General features: G+C 40.1%; 2 protein-coding genes across 2 annotated transcripts in view; one reads left to right on the top strand and one right to left on the bottom strand.

Annotated features, from left to right (window-relative positions):
• Nucleotides 1-2,630, bottom strand: part of LOC121887721 (receptor activity-modifying protein 3-like) — a 32,563-nt gene extending 29,933 nt beyond the window's left edge. Inside the window, exon 1 of the mRNA XM_042398635.1 lies at nucleotides 2,312-2,630. Within this exon, the coding sequence (XP_042254569.1) occupies nucleotides 2,312-2,363 (52 nt within the window). The 5' untranslated portion in view covers nucleotides 2,364-2,630. The remainder of the gene's footprint in view (nucleotides 1-2,311) is intronic.
• A 2,210-nt stretch (nucleotides 2,631-4,840) lies between these two features.
• zmp:0000000991 (mucin-3A) lies at nucleotides 4,841-19,822 on the top strand. The gene is made up of 5 exons (XM_042399638.1): nucleotides 4,841-5,098; nucleotides 10,432-10,508; nucleotides 10,660-10,837; nucleotides 12,769-12,814; nucleotides 13,707-19,822. The coding sequence occupies exons 1-5, from the start codon at nucleotides 4,992-4,994 to the stop codon at nucleotides 19,026-19,028; spliced, it is 5,730 nt and encodes a 1,909-aa protein (XP_042255572.1). The 5' UTR covers nucleotides 4,841-4,991; the 3' UTR covers nucleotides 19,029-19,822.
• The last annotated feature ends 316 nt before the right edge of the window (nucleotides 19,823-20,138 follow it).

The raw sequence follows: 20,138 nt of genomic DNA, 5'->3' as shown, positions 1-20,138 counted from the left end.
GCATGACTGAATAAACCACATACAATCTGCGGTCGGGGCTGATTCTCAGATATTCTCATGATATTTAGCTGTTTCTTTATATGTTTGGATATGCAGAGAAGACCAGAGAAGTTGTTTTAGCATCAAGCTCAAGAAGCAAGAAACTGGGATTTTTGGGTCTCTCAAAAATTTTAAATCTGGTGAGATTTTCCATCCCAATATGAAGATACAAACATAAACTCTTCCACTGATCACTTATTAATATAAGCTGCAGGTTGACACAATGAGGATTTGTGCAAGACGCAAACAGACCTTTTTGTCTTCAATTTTTTTTAGCATTTAATAAATGACTTGTCTTCATTACTAAACTTGAAAGTATTTCATTTCTGGAATGCAGGTGATACATCGCCATGCTTATCAACATCCATGTGGTTAAAAAAAAAAACAGTTCAGCATATGGACATCAGCCTCATGCATTGAAAACAGCTCAACACACTGAAATCTCACCACAACTCCATGAATAGCATATTACAAAAAGAACTTAAAAACATTTTTTTCACAACAATGTTTTTTTAGATGTTGGTGGAACAAAAGAACCCCAAGGCATTTTCCCTTGCTGTGAGAGTGTATGAATAGCTGTTTATTGGGGTGAGCAGATGCTTCGCAGTCAGTGGGAATCGCTCTTTTTCTGTGGTGCAGATGGGGACCTTGTACTCCGGTTTCTGCTGCATCAACCAAACTAGCTTTACAGTAAAAGTAGCAAATCGGAGTGACTCAGTGTTTTAGCGCGTTATGTCTTGGTTTTCTTTGAACACACTGCATCCGGTCTCCAACTTTCTTCCTCCCAATAGAGCCCTTAATGGGAAAATCTTTTAGTCTAGACAAGATCTATCACAGGAAACCACTGCTGCATGTCTTTACAGGGCATCACAGCATGGGAATATAACCAACCAAATTGATAGAGGCAGCTGCAGTGAAATCACACCATTTATCATTTTTGGATGCACAAAACATAGATGAGAGTCTGTTTGATCACACATGAATCATTGTCTCCTCCTGTTTTATATTACACTAGAATCAGCATACAGACACTGAACATGCCTCAAGCCAGAAAAGGACCATCTTGAAGCTAGTTTTCAGCACCGCGAGGGCCACAACATGGCAGAGATCCAGGAGAGTCAAGGCTGAAGGTCTTGGCCAAACATAGACTACATCCTACTGTCTGCAGTAAGCTTAACTCTTTGTGTTGTGGACCCATGCTCCCTTCGTTTATCTCCCTGCACCTGAGTCAAACTGGGCACGTTAACCCCTCCAGAGGCTCAAGGTAAACAGCAACGCTCTGCCTCTATGAGCCTGAGTTTGAAGTCTTTCTGAGCCACAGACCTTGAAATTGAAATCCAGTATCACCTTGCTCATGAATCCACATGAGAGGAGGCCAGGTAATTTCAATCAGTCAGACCAGATGGTGCCAAGACCAAATAAAAGCTCAGCAACTGCTTTCTATGAGCTTAACCAGCTCCTGGACAGAGTCACTGCACCACAAACCAACTAAATATCTGTACTCCTCTTTATCACTGACTGCAATACCTTTTCTACTTTCCTGACACTGCTACTACTCTATTACTACTACCTGACAATCATTATAACGCTGAGAATAACAGCAGGTTTCCTAGATTCATGCTTTGCCCAGCATCACTATGGGATCAATAGACCACCCATAGGAACATCTAAATCCTGACAACAATTAAACTAGTGTGTGTACATGAATCCATCAGTTACAACCTTCCATCACATGAAACATAATTTCATACATGATTTCATCCTTGCACCACCAGTTAATGAGCCAGATCCAGAAATTCCCATTGGCCACGATATAGGTCAGGTCTGTCCACTGGGGCATGATGCTATGGTATATTCCCCATTCAGTGCATGTGCTATGAGATGTGATTGATGTTCCTGATGCTTTTTAGCCATCCTCATTACGTGCACTCTGCATCCTGACACACTCAGGCAGTGCAGGAGGACACATAATGTGTGCACAGCGAAGTGGATTTAAGATAAAGAGGCATTGCATGCAATTCTCGGCAGTGGAGGTACAGTAATAGCCTATTCGACCATTTATAGAGTAGCTTGTGATTATTTAGTGCTGAATAAGATATCTGACCACAGTGGGAAAGCGGGTATAGCCTGCTGAAGCATGAATTATAATTTTCAGTGTGATGCTGTGACATTTCTACCATTAATGACCACACACAGACAGCATGGGTGATAGTAGGGGAAGGTTTCCTTCATTCACACGTGTTCTGTCATTAAAGAAAACCATAATACTCACCCAAAATCCCAACAACAAAAAGTTTCAGTACTGCGAACTCATTTGTATCCATCACGCTGTGAGAATCCAGTCCGACTTTGAATGAAACCTCAGCTGCAGCTCCGTGGAAATGGACATTTGAAGCGAACCATTATTGTAATTATCCCAAATGTGCAAGTTTGAGTCCCGTCATGCTGTCATGAGGCAAAACAATTTGTGAAGGATTTGGAGGGAAACGCCAGAAACAAAAAAAATCGGGTCCCGGAGCGTGATTCCTGTCTGATAGTCGCGGCCACTTCACTGCCGTCAGGAGTCAGAGCTCAGGACCACTCACACCGTCCTGCATCCTCTGTGGGAGGAGGAGGAGGAGGAGGAGGAGGAGGTGGTGGTGGTGGAGGGGGAGGAGGAGGACTATGACAGGGTTTCTTCAAAGGATTATATTTTCTGACTAACTGGGCTGAATCCATGTAATTCTCACCATGCAGTTGGAGACATTTAAATGTGAGGAAGCTATAGGCTAATGGATATGTGAAAGAGACAAAAATATGAATCCAGCAACAATATAATTGGTCACAACCGTTACTGTTACACAACTATTATGATGAATATGTGAACATATGGATGCACAACTAGGTGTCACATATAACATAACCATTAGTTAAACTGTACATTTTTCTGTAAATTGTCACAATGTCGTCACATTTATAATGTAATAATGATTATCTACTGTAGGTCTAATTCATTTGTCAGCCTAAATCACTGAACCACTGTTCATCCCAAACGTCTTCCATAAAACAATACTGACCTCGTCTGGTTTTCTTTCACATTGCACCTCGAATAGCTCAGTCTACATGAATATGAATAAATCCTTTTGTCACATCACTATACATTGACTACATGATATAAGTATGATATAAGGAAAGATAAAATACAAAGTTTGAGCGTATTTTATGTTGTGAGCCTCTGGCTGTCCATTTATAAAATAAATAATGCAGGTTCTCTCTGCCTTATAGCTTCATCAGCCCTGAAATGTTGTCATTAGGCTCTGTTTACAGTTACATATCAAATAGACAAAGTGTTTGAAAGTTTAATTAAACTGCGTGTTGATATTTATGGAATAGCTATATATTAAACTGTAATTTGGATGTGAATCAATTCAGACCTTTTTTACCAAAACTTCCAAACTTCTTACTGTCTACAAAGTGGATCAATATACTGTTTAGCAACTGTTGGTAATTGTGTGTATTTATCTGTTAGATTGGTGTACTTTTTAGGCTACACTAATATTGCCATTGCCCTGTTTCATATGATTTGCGCAGTAAAGTGCTCTACAGTGTAGGTGTACTGCTGAGAAATACTTCAGTCACGTTGTGAATATGGAAGACTAACAGGGCAAGGTGAGTGTTTTCCTTCATCCCACTCCAAAACGTTCCTCCTTTAGCTCTGATTTCCTCACTGCCCTGTTCAGTTGTTTGATCCCACTGCTGCAATGTGACTGGACAAACCATGTGACCAACTATAAAACCCATGAAGTTCTTGTATAGTATCTCTTGTAAGGTTTATTATTACATTTTATTCCTATAGTCAGATTGAAACGTATGATTATCTAATAATAGTACTAGTAGTTTTTAATGAGAATGTACCACCAATAGGCTCCAAATTTAGAAAGTTAAATCCCTTCCTGATGCCAGCAGACATAAAAAGTTTGAAACAGTCAGTCAAAACAGGAAGAGGGCGCTGTTCTTCCTGCAGAAACTGAGCCAAACCTTTATCTGGCAGGTGATGGAGGGTGTGGAGGGGCGGCGGACAAAAACAAAAACTGAACATGTTTGTCTTGTTTTGTAAAGCCAAAGAGAAAGCTACTCTTTTGCTTTTTGTGGTCTTCATTGTTAAGAACACAAACTCTCCCACAGTTACCTGGAGTCCTGCTCCACTCCACACCAAATAAAAACAATATCTAACCTATGCAAATCTTGTAACAAGCATCGTTAAACATGCTAACTGAAACAAATATTCCCTTCCATCGAAATCAAAAAATGCCTTTATATGGCACACAAGGCAAAAGCCATCAGATAAACTGTATGCACTGCTGATTATAGGGTTGAGGAATTGTTGGAATCAGTTGTTAAAAAGCATCTGCAGGCTCCTGATATCATACTGTAGTGCTGATAGTGTACCTGAGAACTGATGATTCATGATAACTTGTGCTTATTTTAATCAGTGGTAGTGTTTTCTGAATTACATAATGGTGCTACTTGTTATTTATAAAGAATTTCTGCAGAAAACAAATGTGCAAAAACTATATTTCTGCCAAAACATGAAACAGATAATGATCAAACAACAGTTTCTTTTGCAGCTTGGCACATAATAGAATACGAAACACTTTCACTTTTACAACACTGTAAGTAAAACTAGGAGAAAATGAATGTGTGTAATGTCCAACCAAGATAATCTGAACAGTATCCTGAGGAGGAAATAGATGAAGGAGAACTGTCTGGAGAGAGAGGCAGTCACACTTGTCCCTGCTGCTCACCTGTGTGACAGACAGGTGGTGTTGAACTTTAACCTCCACACTGACTCTGACATGGACGGATACTTGGCTGGTCCACAGTTCAGTTGGTGTAAATTCCGCACCACATTTTTAGGATGCACTATTCTGTCAGCCTGAATATTGGAGGCTTACTGAACCGGTTAAAATAGGATGTCAACAAGTGACGCAGGAGAGTTGGAGGAGATCTCAGTTGTAGGAGGGGAGACAGCTACGCCTCTGTACGGGACAGCACAAGCAACACGGACACAGACCGAAAGGTACGTTTGAATACATTTTAACACCAATTTCTACTATTGTTTGTACTTATTCTATATTTCCCACGCTTTTTATCGACCTGTTTAGTGTCGCTGCGCACTTTTTATGCCTTAATTTGCTTGCTGGAAACTGAACTGACGAAGAGGAGGAAAGCCACGCCGAACTGCGTTTAAAAATGTGCATGTTTTAACATAAAAAAGCTTGTCTGGAAATATATACATGTGTATGAGCCAAACCAAAACAGCTAATGATTCATGAGTTAATTTAAGGCAATTCGGCGTGAAGATATTCAAGTTGTTTCGCTTTTTACACGTGGTTTACTGCTGGGGTCTGTTCACTATACTGTATTTGACAGCAGAAGAAGGCGGGAATAACTTGTGATGAAAGTAAATATCTTACTAAAATGTGTTTTATTGGCCATTTTTGGATACGTTTCGATGTCGTGTTTTAAAAAAAGACTTCCTAAAGATTCGTATAAGGCTTGTTCTTCTTGGTCTTGGTTTGCGCAAGTTGCCAGATTTTTGAGTAAGGTTTGGTGGTACATGCACTTCTTCCAACTCATAAAACGTTACGTATGTGGTCTTCTGTTACCTTTCATAGACTGAGTACAGGAAGTGTCCAAACAGACTTTGGACGTAGGTTTGGACTGGGTGCTGATATTCACTATCCATGTAACATGAACCTGAACCTATTAGTGTGTTTATCATAAAGTTCACTGTCACTGGCATCATCAGATGAAGTTGTATTTTGAGTCAGCTCAACTTCAATGGTTAAACAGACAAGCTCATACATGCACATCCAGGCCTGCGGTTGATACCCAAAGCTGCTGTCTGTGCATGTCCGGAGCTCTACCTCTATTTATTATCTGTACATCCTCCTGTTAATACCCACTAAAACTATCTCCTTTGTACTCATCTTCTGTACAGGCTAAAAGATAAACATCTCTCCTGGAAATCTGACAGACAATGAAGGTGTGGCAGCAGGAATAAGGGAACAGGTCTCAATATGTCACTGCAACCTTTTGTTCTCTCTCATGAAGTCATTTCAAAGTCATAAAATTATCTTTGGATGAATCTTGAAAAGGCGTTAAGGGTGTAAATCATTTGCTGTTGGTAAGGCTTCGTTTGTCAGTGTTGAGTACACTCCCACACTTTAGTTCAGGCTGGATCCTTGTGATTATGTAAGTGTTAGCTGGCAGATACGTGCACACACCCACAGTCAGGCCGACCTCAAGTGAAGAATACACCAACATACTTGCATGACACACAGTTCAGCAGCCCAAAGAGGCTTTCAGAGATAACCATTAGTCATCAGCTTGCAAACCATCAAAACAAACTGAGACACAGTTCACACAGTCCAGATAACGTGCATGTTACACGACTGCAAGACTCTCTGAAGGTTACAGTTTGTTCATGTTTTGTCAACACAGGATTAGAGGTCACTAATGCCTCTGTAGAGATGTTTGTAGAGAGTTTTACTCTCAAGATGGGAACTTTGAAATAACAGTCCACAGCCTTAATCAAAATAAATTACATTTTTACTTGCTATTGCAGTCCTGTAAAATTGGATCATTTTTCAAATAAATCAAATTAACTCTATAAAAATGCTGGATAATAATGAAAAATTGCCGTCACAATTTCCTTGAGTCCAAGATGAAAGTGACAAATTGTTTGTTTTGAATGACTCAGTCAGGAATCCAAAGATGGTCATTTTATAACGATGTGAGACAGAGAAAAGCAGCAGATCCTCTCATTTCAGAAGCTGGGACCAGAGAATGTCTGGCGTTCTGTTGGCATTTTTGCTTGGCTGAAATAAATCAATTAAAAATTGTTGTTGATCAGCGAACTTATTCAACTCCAGATTCCCGACTTCTTTCCCAGAGTTACTGGGAGGCACCTGGAAAGTTTGTGGAAAAAGTAGAATTTATGATTTGATAAAAACAAGTGAAAAGCAGAAACAATTAGTTGATTAATTGATTAGTTGATGGACAGAAAAATAATTGCCAACAATATTCATAATTAATTAATCTTTTAAGTCATTTTTTAAGCAAATTTGCCCAAACATTCACTAGAATCTCAAACATGAATATTTGCTGTTTTTTGTGTGCTCTTTGACAGTAACTGAATATCTTTGGGGTTTGACTGATGTCTACTTGGGCTCAGAGAAATTCTGATGGGTGTTTTTCACTTTATAGACTAAACAATTAATTGATTACTCAAGAAAATAATCAGCAAATTAATCGATAATGAAATAATTGTTAATGCACAAGAATAGTCAGTGCTATATGGTATTAATCCATGAAGCAGCTGGATTTAGTAAACACTCATAATGTAATTTTTTGTGATGTCCTCTGTGATGGTGAATTAAATCTCTTTCTGTTTTGGACTGTTGGTCAAACAAAACAAGCAAAAAGTCAACTTGGACTCAGAGAAACTGTGGAGGACATTTTTCTGACATATTATAGACCAAACAATTGATCATTTAATTGAGAATATAATCAGCATATTACGAGATAATGAAAACAGTCCTTTGGTGAAGTATTTGTATATATTATTTTGTATGACCATACATTATTTTGTATATTTGTATATTATAAAATTAGTTTATTTATTGTCACAATAGCCGATAACCTTGCAGCTACAATTTTGTTCAAGGAAAATGCTAAACATCAGCTGTTTCAACTCAAACTGTGAGGATTTTCTGCTTTTCTCAGTTGTATATAATTGTTAATTAAATAAATTTGGGTTTTTGTGTGATTCAGACAAAACAAATCATTTGAAGATGTGCCTGGGTGTATGTGTGATTAAAAATATTTTGAACCATTGGACCTCTTCATTAATCACACAATAGTTTCAGCACTAGATTAAGTTCAGGGTTGCAACTAACAATTATTTTCATTATCCATTAATCTGATGATTATTTTCTTGACTAATCAATTAATCACTTTCAGTAAATACTAAAAAAAAAATGTTTATAATTTCTCACAGTCGAAGGTGACGTCTTCAAATGTCTTGTTTTGTCTGACCAACAGTCCAAAGCCCAAAAATATTCAGTTTACTACCATGTCACCATCATGTTACGAGAAGCAAAAACCAGCAAATTCTGGTATTTTTGCTTCAATAAAGACTGAAATGATTATTTGATTATCAAAATAATTGCTAATATCGATGAAAAGACTAATCATTTTAGCTCTAGTGAAGTTGCTACTTCTTGTTTGCAGTTTCAGACACTCTTTACCTTTTGAGCTCAGACGGACAAAGCAGGAGGTGAACACATCACTGAGCTTTATAGCAGATGTAGCACATGAAGTAGATACTATGAAAGATCAAGTACTCAAACCAATCACTGTCACGCAAACTGGTTTCAGTTTGTGGGAATACTGTCATAAGAACAGCTCCACCATTACAGGCCACACATTGCTTACTGGTTAAACTATATCCAGACATGGCTACCTACAGGTTTACAAGCACTAATATCGTGTGATGTGACATGATTGCTTCTCTTGGATCAAAAACACTCAGTACCATCAACATTAAGGCGTGTTGGACTTGGCACTGGAGTAGCTGTTGAAGAACATGAAGATCTTCCTCCCTCCTCATATTTCTACCTGCTTCTTCCTCATGTCATGTCATGTCAGGCTTTCATAATAGTGTACTAATGAGTCGCCCCTGAAGGCAAGGTGTATAAGGAAAGATAGCACTCTGCGTGATGCTTGTTGTTATTAAGAAAGGTTGATAGAGAAAAATCAAAATACTTCACTTTGTGATTACATGAAGTGCTGCAGGTTATGTAAAGCCTCTGACTCATGAGCAATGTTTTCTATCTTCACAAAATCTGCTGGATTGAATAAAAAAAAAATGAGAAAGTGATTCTGGAAAGACCTGTAAAAGAAAATTGCGGTTGTTTAATTTGTTATGTTTATCGAACAAAGGCTGCAGTGACACGTACATTTATATTTAGATAACCGCCTTATCTCTGTCCTGTTGTCATTATCCTGCTCAGCAGTTGGCACACTAGTGTGGGTTCAGCGTTGGGTTGCATCAGTAAATGAGCATATGCGTGTTTTAATGGCTGTGTGAGTGGGTGTGTTAGCTCTGTTCTCTGGTTGTAAGAGAAAGTGTGGAGTGAGCCGCGTTACATTATTATGTAACCATTGCTTATCAGGCCAGCACTGAGGAACTGATTACACGAGGGAAACACGGTTGTTTGACTTTCCTCCGATAAAATGTTTGCATTATCTTCAGTTTACTGTCTGTAGAAATGAGACTACAAGAGAATTGGTGCATTTACTTAGTTGCATAAAAGGTTAAAATACAAAACATTCACTGGTTCTAGTTTTTAAATGTGAGGATTTGATGCTTTTGTCATATATTTGAAATCGTTTTCACTACAACATTTTATAGACAAATCCATTTATCAGTTGCTTTATAATAGAAATAATTGTTAGTTGCAGCTTTACATGGGACTGGAAGGTCACCAATTTGATAATGGAAAAGTAATTGGATGCTTTATACTATTGTTATGTGTTTTAACAGTGTAACTATGGAGATTACATAGCTGCAGAAGACACACAATAGCTAGAAGTTAAAAGTAGCCAAATACCACAATGAAAAGCACCCCAATACAAGTAAAAGTCCTGTATTCAAAATCTTAAGTATCAAAACTAAAAGTGCTTATTATGCAGAATGGGCCAATTGAGAGTGTGTTTATCATATATAATGTGCATTTATGTGTAAGAAACATTTTAATGTTGTCAAGGTAGATCGAATTAGCAGCCTGTACTGTTGGGTAGTCCAATCTTACAATGCATATATTAATAAATGTTTTACACATAAAACATTGATATGAAATGTTGCTTGTAAAATGAATGTAGTGGAGTAACAAGTACAAAGCAGCATAAAGTGGAAATATGCAAGTAAAGTACAAGTACTTGAGTAAATGTACTTGATGCAGTACCAAGTGGGGACCACAGGAACTATGATTGGTCAGAATGAGCTGCTTGTGTTCTCCATCTACAAGTGTCTGATGTCAGTAGAGTTAATTTGTGTTGTTAATGTGGGGAAAACAATTAGGGGAAAAGCGCAATGTGGCTAGATATCTGTCTGGTGTTGTGGTATCAACGGGTGAAAAAACTGAACTATAAATCAGAAGATATGCTGTAGGTATCTACGGCGGGATTCCTGTTAACTCCATCTACCATGAATCCAGCTTGATATTAACACTGTTGAAAGGCTGAACAGCAAGGCTGCACCAGCCAATCTTTTGCATTTTTGCATGAGTAAGAGACATAAATGATTAATCAATCATCAACATATTAATTTAATCAACTTTGCAGGCAGAAGAGTCATCGTGAAACCCCGACCTTGCAGCACTCTCACCAATCAGCCGTCAGACAGGAGGGAACACACAAAGGTACAACACTCACACGTCGACATAATATGCTGCACACAACATTTAAGATACAAAAAAATATGTCTGTACACATCAAGAATCGATTTAGCCTCAATTATTTGAATTTGCAGCTGTGACCAGAAATCAATCAACTGTACTGAATCTATCACAGCACTAATATTGAGACCAAGAAAGGAGGAGGCTGTTCACTTTGGTGACTCGAAGATTCTGATCCAGAAGCGTGTTGGACCAAGATTCACCTCCAGCATCTTTGTGAGGCTCTCCAGCAACCCGGGCCTTGACAATCCAGACCTAAGACCCAAGAAGAAGCCAGACTTCTGTCTACACAGGTGAGCAAGGAAAGGAATAAAGCCAGGAGGTTATCTCTCCAGGAAACAAATCAAGTGAATTATGTGCTGAACATGATCACAGACACTTTAAATACTTTGTGTCCTGATCCCAGTTCAACCTTCTGCCTACACAACAGCTGGTCTCATTTGTCAGTTATGTGATGTATTTATGTGCGGCCTGTTAATGAGTCTTGCCATTAGCTGCACTCTCAAAAATGGGCTGTTTTCTCTCTATGTTTGTCTCATAATTAGCTGCACAGAGCAACATGCTAGGAGCTGTTTCTGAGGCCTGGAACAGGAACATCTCGCAGCACCATGCTCAGGATCACAGGGTTAAATCACATGTCTCTTCCAATGATTAATCAAACAGTAACTGAATCACTGAACCTTGTCTGCATACTTTAGCCTTTGATTCACTGTCTGGAAGAGTCGGCTGCTTGTATAAACAAGCAAAGGCACCTGATGAAGTGACCCCATAAGAGTATGTCGGACATGATTGTGTTTATGTGTTTGTCTATCTGTATGGTAAGCATGTGTCTTGCCAGTATATGTATTTGTTCGTTTGCACTGATCAATTTTAATTACATACGCCATGCTTTGGAATGCAGTTCGTAAAGATAAGAATCTCTTACCACCCTTTGAGGAAGCTTGACTTTGCTTTCTCACAGTTAACGTGTCATCAACTGTCACAAATTATCTACGTGTGGGCTAATTTTCTCTTTTCATAGTGGTACTTCCTTAAGTCAGCAAAACTAGAGAATTTGAATCTATTTTATGTGAGTTGCTGCCATTTCTTTAAATATTATCTGATATTACATAAGAATTGGTTCTGACATGTGCGTGTTGGGTGAGGTTTGTATGTGTTTGTGCTGCACATTTTCCCTTCAGCATATTTGCATTCTTGTGTGCGATGCAACGTGTGCCAGAGATTAAAATAGACTTGTCCATAGAGGTAGTTGATTGAACAGGCTTTATTGGTTGGACACACCCTTAAACTGTCTGCTAGCCACCTGCAGTCTTTTCATATCATCAGACATGACCTTATATAGACATCTTGCACTGTGTTTGTACAGTATCAGCATGATCCATCTGCTACTATTTCTAACTTAAAAATACCTTGTAAGTGTGTTTCTAAATGTGTATGAGGTGTGACTTTACAGAGCATGTGAGTGTGAGAAAACTTTAGAAAAGAGAGAGTGACAGAGGATAGGAATGCTGACCATCCTGTTGATCAACATTGCTGTGGCGAATGTTGGACATCTAATCCCTCAAATGTTTCACAACAAAACATTACAGGAGAGCACAGGAATCATATGAAATGCAGTTGTTCTGAGAACTAAAATTACACTTATACCATTGACCTATACTATCAAGTTTTATTGCTGAGATAATATATTACATTTCACTGTTTATCTCAGCAGTAAAAGTTTGTTTTCACACTCAGACTCATTTTGTGACTCATACCAGTGGAGAGTCGATTACATATCACTGGGAGTACATTCTCTGTTAACATAAACATATTAAATGTTGAACAAAAACAAACCTCACATGTAATCTAAATAATGAACTTTTTTGTCATATTTAATCTTTACCACCTTCACTTTTGATGTGCATAACACACCCAGCAATAACAATCATAAAACATATTTGTGCAACCTTTTATTATTTAACAAGTATGTAATCAATAAAGCACCATAATAACCATATCCATAATATCAGAGATGTGTGACTGAAATACCAGAATTGACCAGTGTACCAGAAAACTGATACTTTTATGTAACTCTTGTCGATATTGTTCTCATAGTTCCTTGTTCCATAGTTCCTGCATATTGTACATTATGTACCATCTACAATTAAGTGACAGGTGTAATCCTGACTAGTGTCCATAATGTTTTTTTTTTTTCTGTTTCCTCTCTCTCCTGCTCTACCAGTTTGTCTGAACCACAGAGGGTTGAGACCAAGAACAGCAGCTCTCAGGTACTGATCAGCCATAGTCTGGATCATAATATAAATGAGACACTGGTTTACATCGTAAGATCTGATATAGAACAAATGTTAAATTGCACGTTTCAAGCCAGTTAATCCAAAATAATCCCAATCCAATCAAATTTACAGTACTGTACTTAATGTACTATAAAGCAACAACCTCAAAGTCACTAAAATTCTCTGACGACCGCAAAAGTAGTTATCTGTGAAAACAACATAACAAAGTGACATTACGTACTCTTGAAAGCATCTGAGATTGATTGTTATTGTAGGAGAAAGAAGGGGCAGGGTGTGTGTCTGTGTGTGTTTGTGTTTGTGTTTGCGTGTGTGTGTGTGTGTGTGTGTGTGTGTGTGTTTGTGTGTGTGTGTGTGTGTGTGTGTGTCTGTGTGTCTGTGTGTGTCCTTGGAAATCTCGTGTCTGTCAAAATAACCTGTTTGTCATGGCCTGAATCTCTTAAATAGCTACACCATGGAAACAGAAGCTTTGGCAAAGCACAGGCTTATTCCAGCACACAATTTGCAAATTAGATCGCAGGCTACCGTTGCATACTTATTGTAAATTCCAGAAAGCATTTTACATTGCTGTGCAAAGAATTTGCATTGGTATGATATGATAAGCTCAAGTTGACATATGAGAAGAGTGTGTCTGTGTATATGAGAGAAAGAGAGAGAGAGAGGATTAAATTCTGTTCCATTCAGTATCTGGAATATAGAAATTAGTCATATGAAGTGGTTGATAAAATTAATTAAAAAATGTCCCAAAATAATTTAAAAACATTATTTCCATATTAAATTATTTAAAATGCAAATTGCAGTTGTTTTGCAATTTGCAATTTAATATGCAACATCTGGTTACCTGCAGTAATTATTCTTCTCTTAACAGGTTAATGGACGAACGTCACCACCAGACACCTTTACAGATGTAGCCAGTGACTCTCCATTACCAGAGAAAACACCATTTCCAGCCGAGAAGGAAGAAGAGGTTATCCCAGTTGTTTGCAATGGATTGGAGACTGTCAGGGACTTGAGTATAACTCACAGTTTCTCAAATAGTGACTCTGGACTACTTGAGCATAATGGCTTGTGCACACCCCCATGTGCGTCACAACCAAGCAGGACTGGCTTTGGATCAGTTGAGTTAGAGGAAGATATAAAGGACTATACAAAGCTTGAGAACCACACTGATTTTGAGGAACTGTCTGACCATAATGTAACCATGTTGTCTTCCACTGTGGTAACAGTTCTTGCACCACAATGGAGTGGCCGACTACGACGGACCAAAAGATTTGAGGGGACCGGGAATTTGGAAGCCCATGGGGATTTACAAGACGTGACAAACACTGAGGCAAACCGTGTACATGAACGCTTTCAGGAGACTCAGAACCAACATAGTGTGGAGAGGATGTTCACAGATGGATCGCACGCCCAACTAAGGGTCCCATTTCTGGGTACCAGGAGGAACACTGTGGGCTGGTCAACTAAGAGTGGTCCAGCAAGCTTTGACTATGAATCCAAGAGGAAAGTGGTTCAGTCTGTCTCTTTGGATATAAACTCTGGAAGGATGAACAGGAGAACAGATACAGGTGCTTTGAGCCCTGTAGCCACAACTGCATCTCCTGTGTCGCCCCTCTCCCTTGATCAAAATGAACAAAAGAGGAATCTACAAACTGGTCATCATGGAGAACTCTCATCTTTAAGCTCAAAACCAACAACCAGCAGTCTTCTTCTGTCATTAAGAAGATTCAACTCCAATAGCAGGAACTCTCATCCAAACCCAACCCTCTCTGAGATAAACCCTTCACCTCTGAGCAGTTTACCCAATGATCGAGATGGAAAACAGTTCGCAACACACCTCTCTCAAACCTTTCACAATAATAACGAGCAAGAGAGGGTGAAGCCCCTCCACTCTACATCGTCCATTTCTTATAGAACAACTGAAACTGGGCCTGTCTTTTCCCCATCATCCTCCAATTACAGAGGAAGAGACACATCCAAAACATGCCTCTTTTCATCTTCAACCATAAACAAAGTCACTGAAGACACACCGTATACCAAACAACATCAAACAATGAATAAGACCTGGTCCAGTCTTTCATGTTCCAATCAGGCATTTCTAAGTAGAGGACCATCAGAAAGGCAACAGAGCTTGAGGGGTTCAGACAAAACTACAAATGTATTCTCAGAGGGCTCAGTCTCTTCGCCTAGACATTCCTCATATGACTCCTCTGCCCACCTAAAAACTCATTCCATTCCTAGAAGGACCACTCTGACATCCACTTCCTGGTGGAAACAAGTTACCCCGGAAGGCAGTTCCCCTCTAACCCTCAGTGATACAACCAACATCAAAAACAAGCCAAACACACTCTTAGTGCCACCCTGTAATGATAATAGTGACTTTGCCTCTCCAAGTCCAACTGACAACAAAAGATTTAGTGGTCACACAGCCAATAACAGAGACAACAATAACACAACAGAGTCAGTTTGCAAAGGTAACATGAACCTTGTTATGAAGACACAGGGAGAAACACACAGCCTCGGACAAAGAAATACTGAGGATTCACTTGACCATGATTCAGACAGGCTTATCAAACAGCAGTATGGCTCCAGTTTAAACAACAGAGAACCACAAAAGCCTCATAGTTTGCCTGATATTTTGTCCAGTTCTAAAATTAGCAGAGCTACAGTGCAAACAACACTGACTCGCTCCAAAGATCTCAGCAAGTGTGATGTAAGCAATAGTTCATTTACAGCAAATGTAACTGAATTACCACCCTCTTTGGAAAATCTCAAGAGCTCAACTACACCCACTGAGAGCAGCAGCAAATACATAAATAATCATTGTCCACCCAAAACCAACAACAACCCCGTCTCTCCTCACAATAGGGACTCTCAAAAGTTTACCGAACAGTCTCTCTCTCTTGAGACCACCAACACTCTAAACAGTCAAGCTGTTACCACTAAATTTGTCTATGGTCTCCCCCTGACGCAAAATACCAGAACCAGTCCCTCTTTCCAATCCCATCCAGTTTGTTCTCAGACCAACATGCAAAATGCCTCATCATACACTGCCTCTTCCTCACAAATGCCCAAATTCAAAACAGCCACCACCACATCTCTTGGCTTTGAAAGAAACTATCCCTCCATCCCCAAGCCTTTCCACCCTAAAACCGTGTCTAGCCTCATTCCCACAGTCAATACTCTTTCTAAAACAAACTACAGCCTTGTATCCACTAGCAGCCATCCTGAACTGCCAACTGCCCCCAGCCCATCCCTTCTTACTCCTCCTATCACTTCTGCCATTATATCTTCTCCCACCACTATCACCACCTCCTCTCTCCTAACCCCCCCTGCCACCCCAATCATTACCAGCCCCATCTATTCAGAAACTTCCAGTCCTAAGGAAGGGAGGACACTCTTCAACAGCCTAGAAAGAGACCCAAAGAAACTGCGCTCCCATGCAGAGGGAAAGAGAGTAAGACGGGTAACATGGGAAGACTCAGTGGATCTGCAGCATTCTGAGCCTGTCTCAGTGGAGAAGCCAGATCCATCTGGAGTTCCAACAAGCTCTCTATCCCCACAAAGCACTAGGACTCCATCCATCTTCTCCTTTCTAAGACCAAGCAGTCCAACCACAAATACATCTCATCTTTGCAATCCTACACCCAAGACCTCCAACATAGAGGTGGGAAGGGGAGGGAAGTATCGGTCCTTATCATCTGACTCTGATCTAGCATCCAGAGGGCGAGAGAGAACTAAGCAAAGACCTGGAGACACTATGATTTTTGACCAGGGAAGAAGAGAATCAGCCGCCCCCAGGCAGGAGAGAACCCTATCAGTGGAGTCTGGCACAGCCCAATGTCATTCCTCTGCACCTCTCTCCCTCCCTCCTGACTTTTCAAGTGGTTATATGCTTCGTTATAGCTCCCCACCTTACTCCACTCTTGTGTCTACCAGGTCAACACAAGGAGAAACTAAAAATATAACACCCAGATCACCCTTCTTCCAACTACCCTCTCAGTTAAATTACACCCCACATCTTTCCTTACGTACTGACCCAGTGGCAGACGTGACCATACCTTTGTCCGAACTGACTCCGTCACCTATCAACTCACCCCAGCCCTTGTCCTTGCCTTTTCAAAACAAAACTGCTTCACAAGAGAGTTCAGTGTGTGGTGTTTCACAAACAGATCAAGTTAACAATAATCACTGCAAGAATATCAGCCAAGATCGCCAGAATGGCCAGATATTACTTGTCGACAACAGAATTCATATTGGCTCAAAGTCTCTGCAGGGTGATAAGGCACACAACTCTAACTCAACATGTGTAACTGAGACACTGGTTTACAGCATTAAATCTAAAGTTGATGCAGCTGCACAAAAGAACAGACGACCTGAATCTTTGCAACATACCACAAACACACAGGTTTCTGTGGAGACCAAGTTAAGTCAACAGTCACACACAGCTCAGAGTAAGGGAGCAGCAGGTGAACCACGTAGTCATTCAAATCAGAGCTCCAGTGGTAGCAGCTCGTCAGAGAGCCAGTCCCTGGATAACGAACGCTGCAACAGGAAAATGAAAGAGAGTGTAATGGGTAAAGGCAGATTTTTTTCAGTGGAGAGCAATAATGAACAAAGCCCAAAGAGAAGCCGTTTTGTACTGAAGAAAAGTGTCAGCACACCAAACTCCAGTTTATCAAGGTCAGACTCAGAGAGGGCCACCAAGACTAATAAAAAAGTGGACCAGGTCCTTAACAAACTGAGACAAACATTCAGTACTAAACGGTCTGATGATGATGTTTCATTTCCATGGAAATGGAAGCGAGCTTCCCAAACACCCCCAGTCAGCGGATTGAGGGACATGAGCAACAGTAACAAATCGCTAGAGGAGCAAGAGCAGGAGAGAGAGGTAGAGCTGCAGAACAATGAAAAGGAAACAGAAGAGAATAGATGGGCACAAAACAGATACAATCTCATACCATCTTTGACTATAGGAAATACAATGGCAGAAGATAAGTTCTCCATGTGGTCAGACAAATCAACTCCAGAAACTGACCAAGAAGATCAAAATGCTTGTGCAGAACACATGTGTGAAAGTAAAACTCATGCTCATTTGACAATCCATAGTCCCACAACTCACCAGTTCGACTTAAATACGGACGACAGGACAGATTATAAACAACAAACAACAAACCAGTTCCTCTCTTGTAGAGATCCCAGTCCTGGTAGGAGCCCTAACCCCTCTGGTGGTCATCCTGCTCAGTTCAAGAAGTCCACATCCAGCCCCAGGAGCCCCTTCTCCCCCTTTGCCTCTCTTTCCCCTCTCTCCCCGTTTTCCTCACCTGATGTAACAGACGACAGTGTCTTCTACAGCCCAAAGCTACAGCGTCGCAGAGAAGCTTCCTCACCATGTGAGCCAGGAGAGGGAATCAGCCTGGTGGGTTCAAGAAGAAGGCGAGTATCCACAGGCCCTCCAAGTGCAGGTCCAGGACCGGACGATGAGCGCTTGTCATCCTCCTATGCAGACTTAAAGTATGGTATTGTGCCTGGGAGGTCATTTTCTGTGAGTTCGGTTCTCTCCAGTCGACCCTCAGGGCCTGGACGCATCTCCACTGGATCCAGGTTCATGAGTGTGGGTGACCTCTCTGAATCTGCCTTGGATTGTCGAGGAACTGGCCAGGACTTGGATCATGGTTTTTTAACTTCTGATTGGACAAGAGAATATGATTGTGGACCCACCAGTGACTGTCGAATGTCATATTTCTCCAGTGACCCTGGTAAAATAAGATCGAGATCTCTTCCTCGATCACTGACCAGGCGCTTGGCAAATTGGAGCTCAGAGTCCTCCGCCTCTTTACCTGTAACTGCCACAACTTCAAAGCCAGCCCGCCTCTGGAGCCCTAACATGAACACTTGTCACTTTGCATGGGATACAGAGGGTCCCCCGACCCCGCCTCCAACACCTCCCCTGTCACCAGTGTCCAGACGCATATCCACACCTAGCCTGTCCTCCCCTACCTTACCCCTACCCAGCTCATCAGGAGCGCCACAGGACAGCCAGCCCTCCAGAGGTCATTTGCCCTCCAGGGGTTATGTCTCCAGCCTTAGCACCTTTGAGGAGTCTTCAGACAGCGGCTCAGACACAACGACAGATGATGAATATTACTTAGAAACGGGCGAAGACGAAGAAAAGGAGACAGAATTGTGAAAGCAGAAAAACAATTGACTCTTAAGTTTCTCTGATCCTGGAACTTTATTATCTAGACAAAGGAGAGGGACATGGGAGAGACATATCCACAAGAAGAAAGATGGGCTAAAGTGATCCAGTGTGTAAAGTGACCTCCTCTTCTTGTCTCCAGTTTTTTGTTTACTCTTGTTGTCACCAAAGGAGACCTGAGGTCAATAGGGACAGTTGATTACCTGCATGATAACTTTTTTAATGTGGTGGTTACTGTCATGTCAAAAAGACATTAATTGAGCAAGCATGATATTACAATGTATGTATGCGAAGTATGTACGGTAAAGTGTATGTCACTGCAGATCAGCAATTTAGGGATAAATAATGGATGTTCACATACTTTGGACAGTTGCATGTCATCAGTGAGAGATTCACATCTGTGTAGTTGTTTTAATGATCAAACTACTTTGTAAAGTCAGGTATTTGACATTTTGGCTTATCTTAAGGTTTTTTCATTTCATTCTGCTGCTTAACAATAAGTGCTGAGGTAATTTGAGAATTTGTGTTCTTCTGTATTTGAAGATTGAAATTCATTGTGGTAAATGTTGTAAGCATAAAGCTGACAGTTTATTTTCATAGCCACTTTTTTTAATGGGCAGTGTTGTCTTAAAAAGTTTTGGTGGATGAAATATTATGTTTTAATTAACATTTGTTATCAAACATTATAAAGTGCTCTATACAGTGCCTGATCTTATTTGCTACACTAAATATTTGCACAGTGACAATTTAAATTCTTAATATATCTATTTTATAAATAAACCTAATATTTCCAAAAAGAACTCATTTTTTATTAAATGTTAATGGTAAATTAGTGTTTTTTGTTTAACAATGTACCAAATGGACTAGAAATCATAATGGCTACTCTCAGCTTGGACTGCTTGATGTCACATTACTTGGCCATTTCTCATCACGTCATTTACTTGCAATGTTTCCTATTGCAGTATTTAGATGCCAATATAAGTGAAAAGGTTCGTTGAGTATTGGCTTGACATGCAAAAGTTTCTTTGCCTGAGGCCACATTCCAGTCTGCAGCAAGCGTTTGATTGACCATATTAATCACAACGCTTTACAGAGTACTAT

Source organism: Thunnus maccoyii, chromosome 21 (genome assembly GCF_910596095.1).
Source record: "Thunnus maccoyii chromosome 21, fThuMac1.1, whole genome shotgun sequence".
Taxonomy (NCBI): Eukaryota; Metazoa; Chordata; class Actinopteri; order Scombriformes; family Scombridae; genus Thunnus; species Thunnus maccoyii.
The sequence above is the reverse complement of the archived record's forward strand: the minus strand, read 5'-3'. Positions and strand labels throughout refer to the sequence as shown.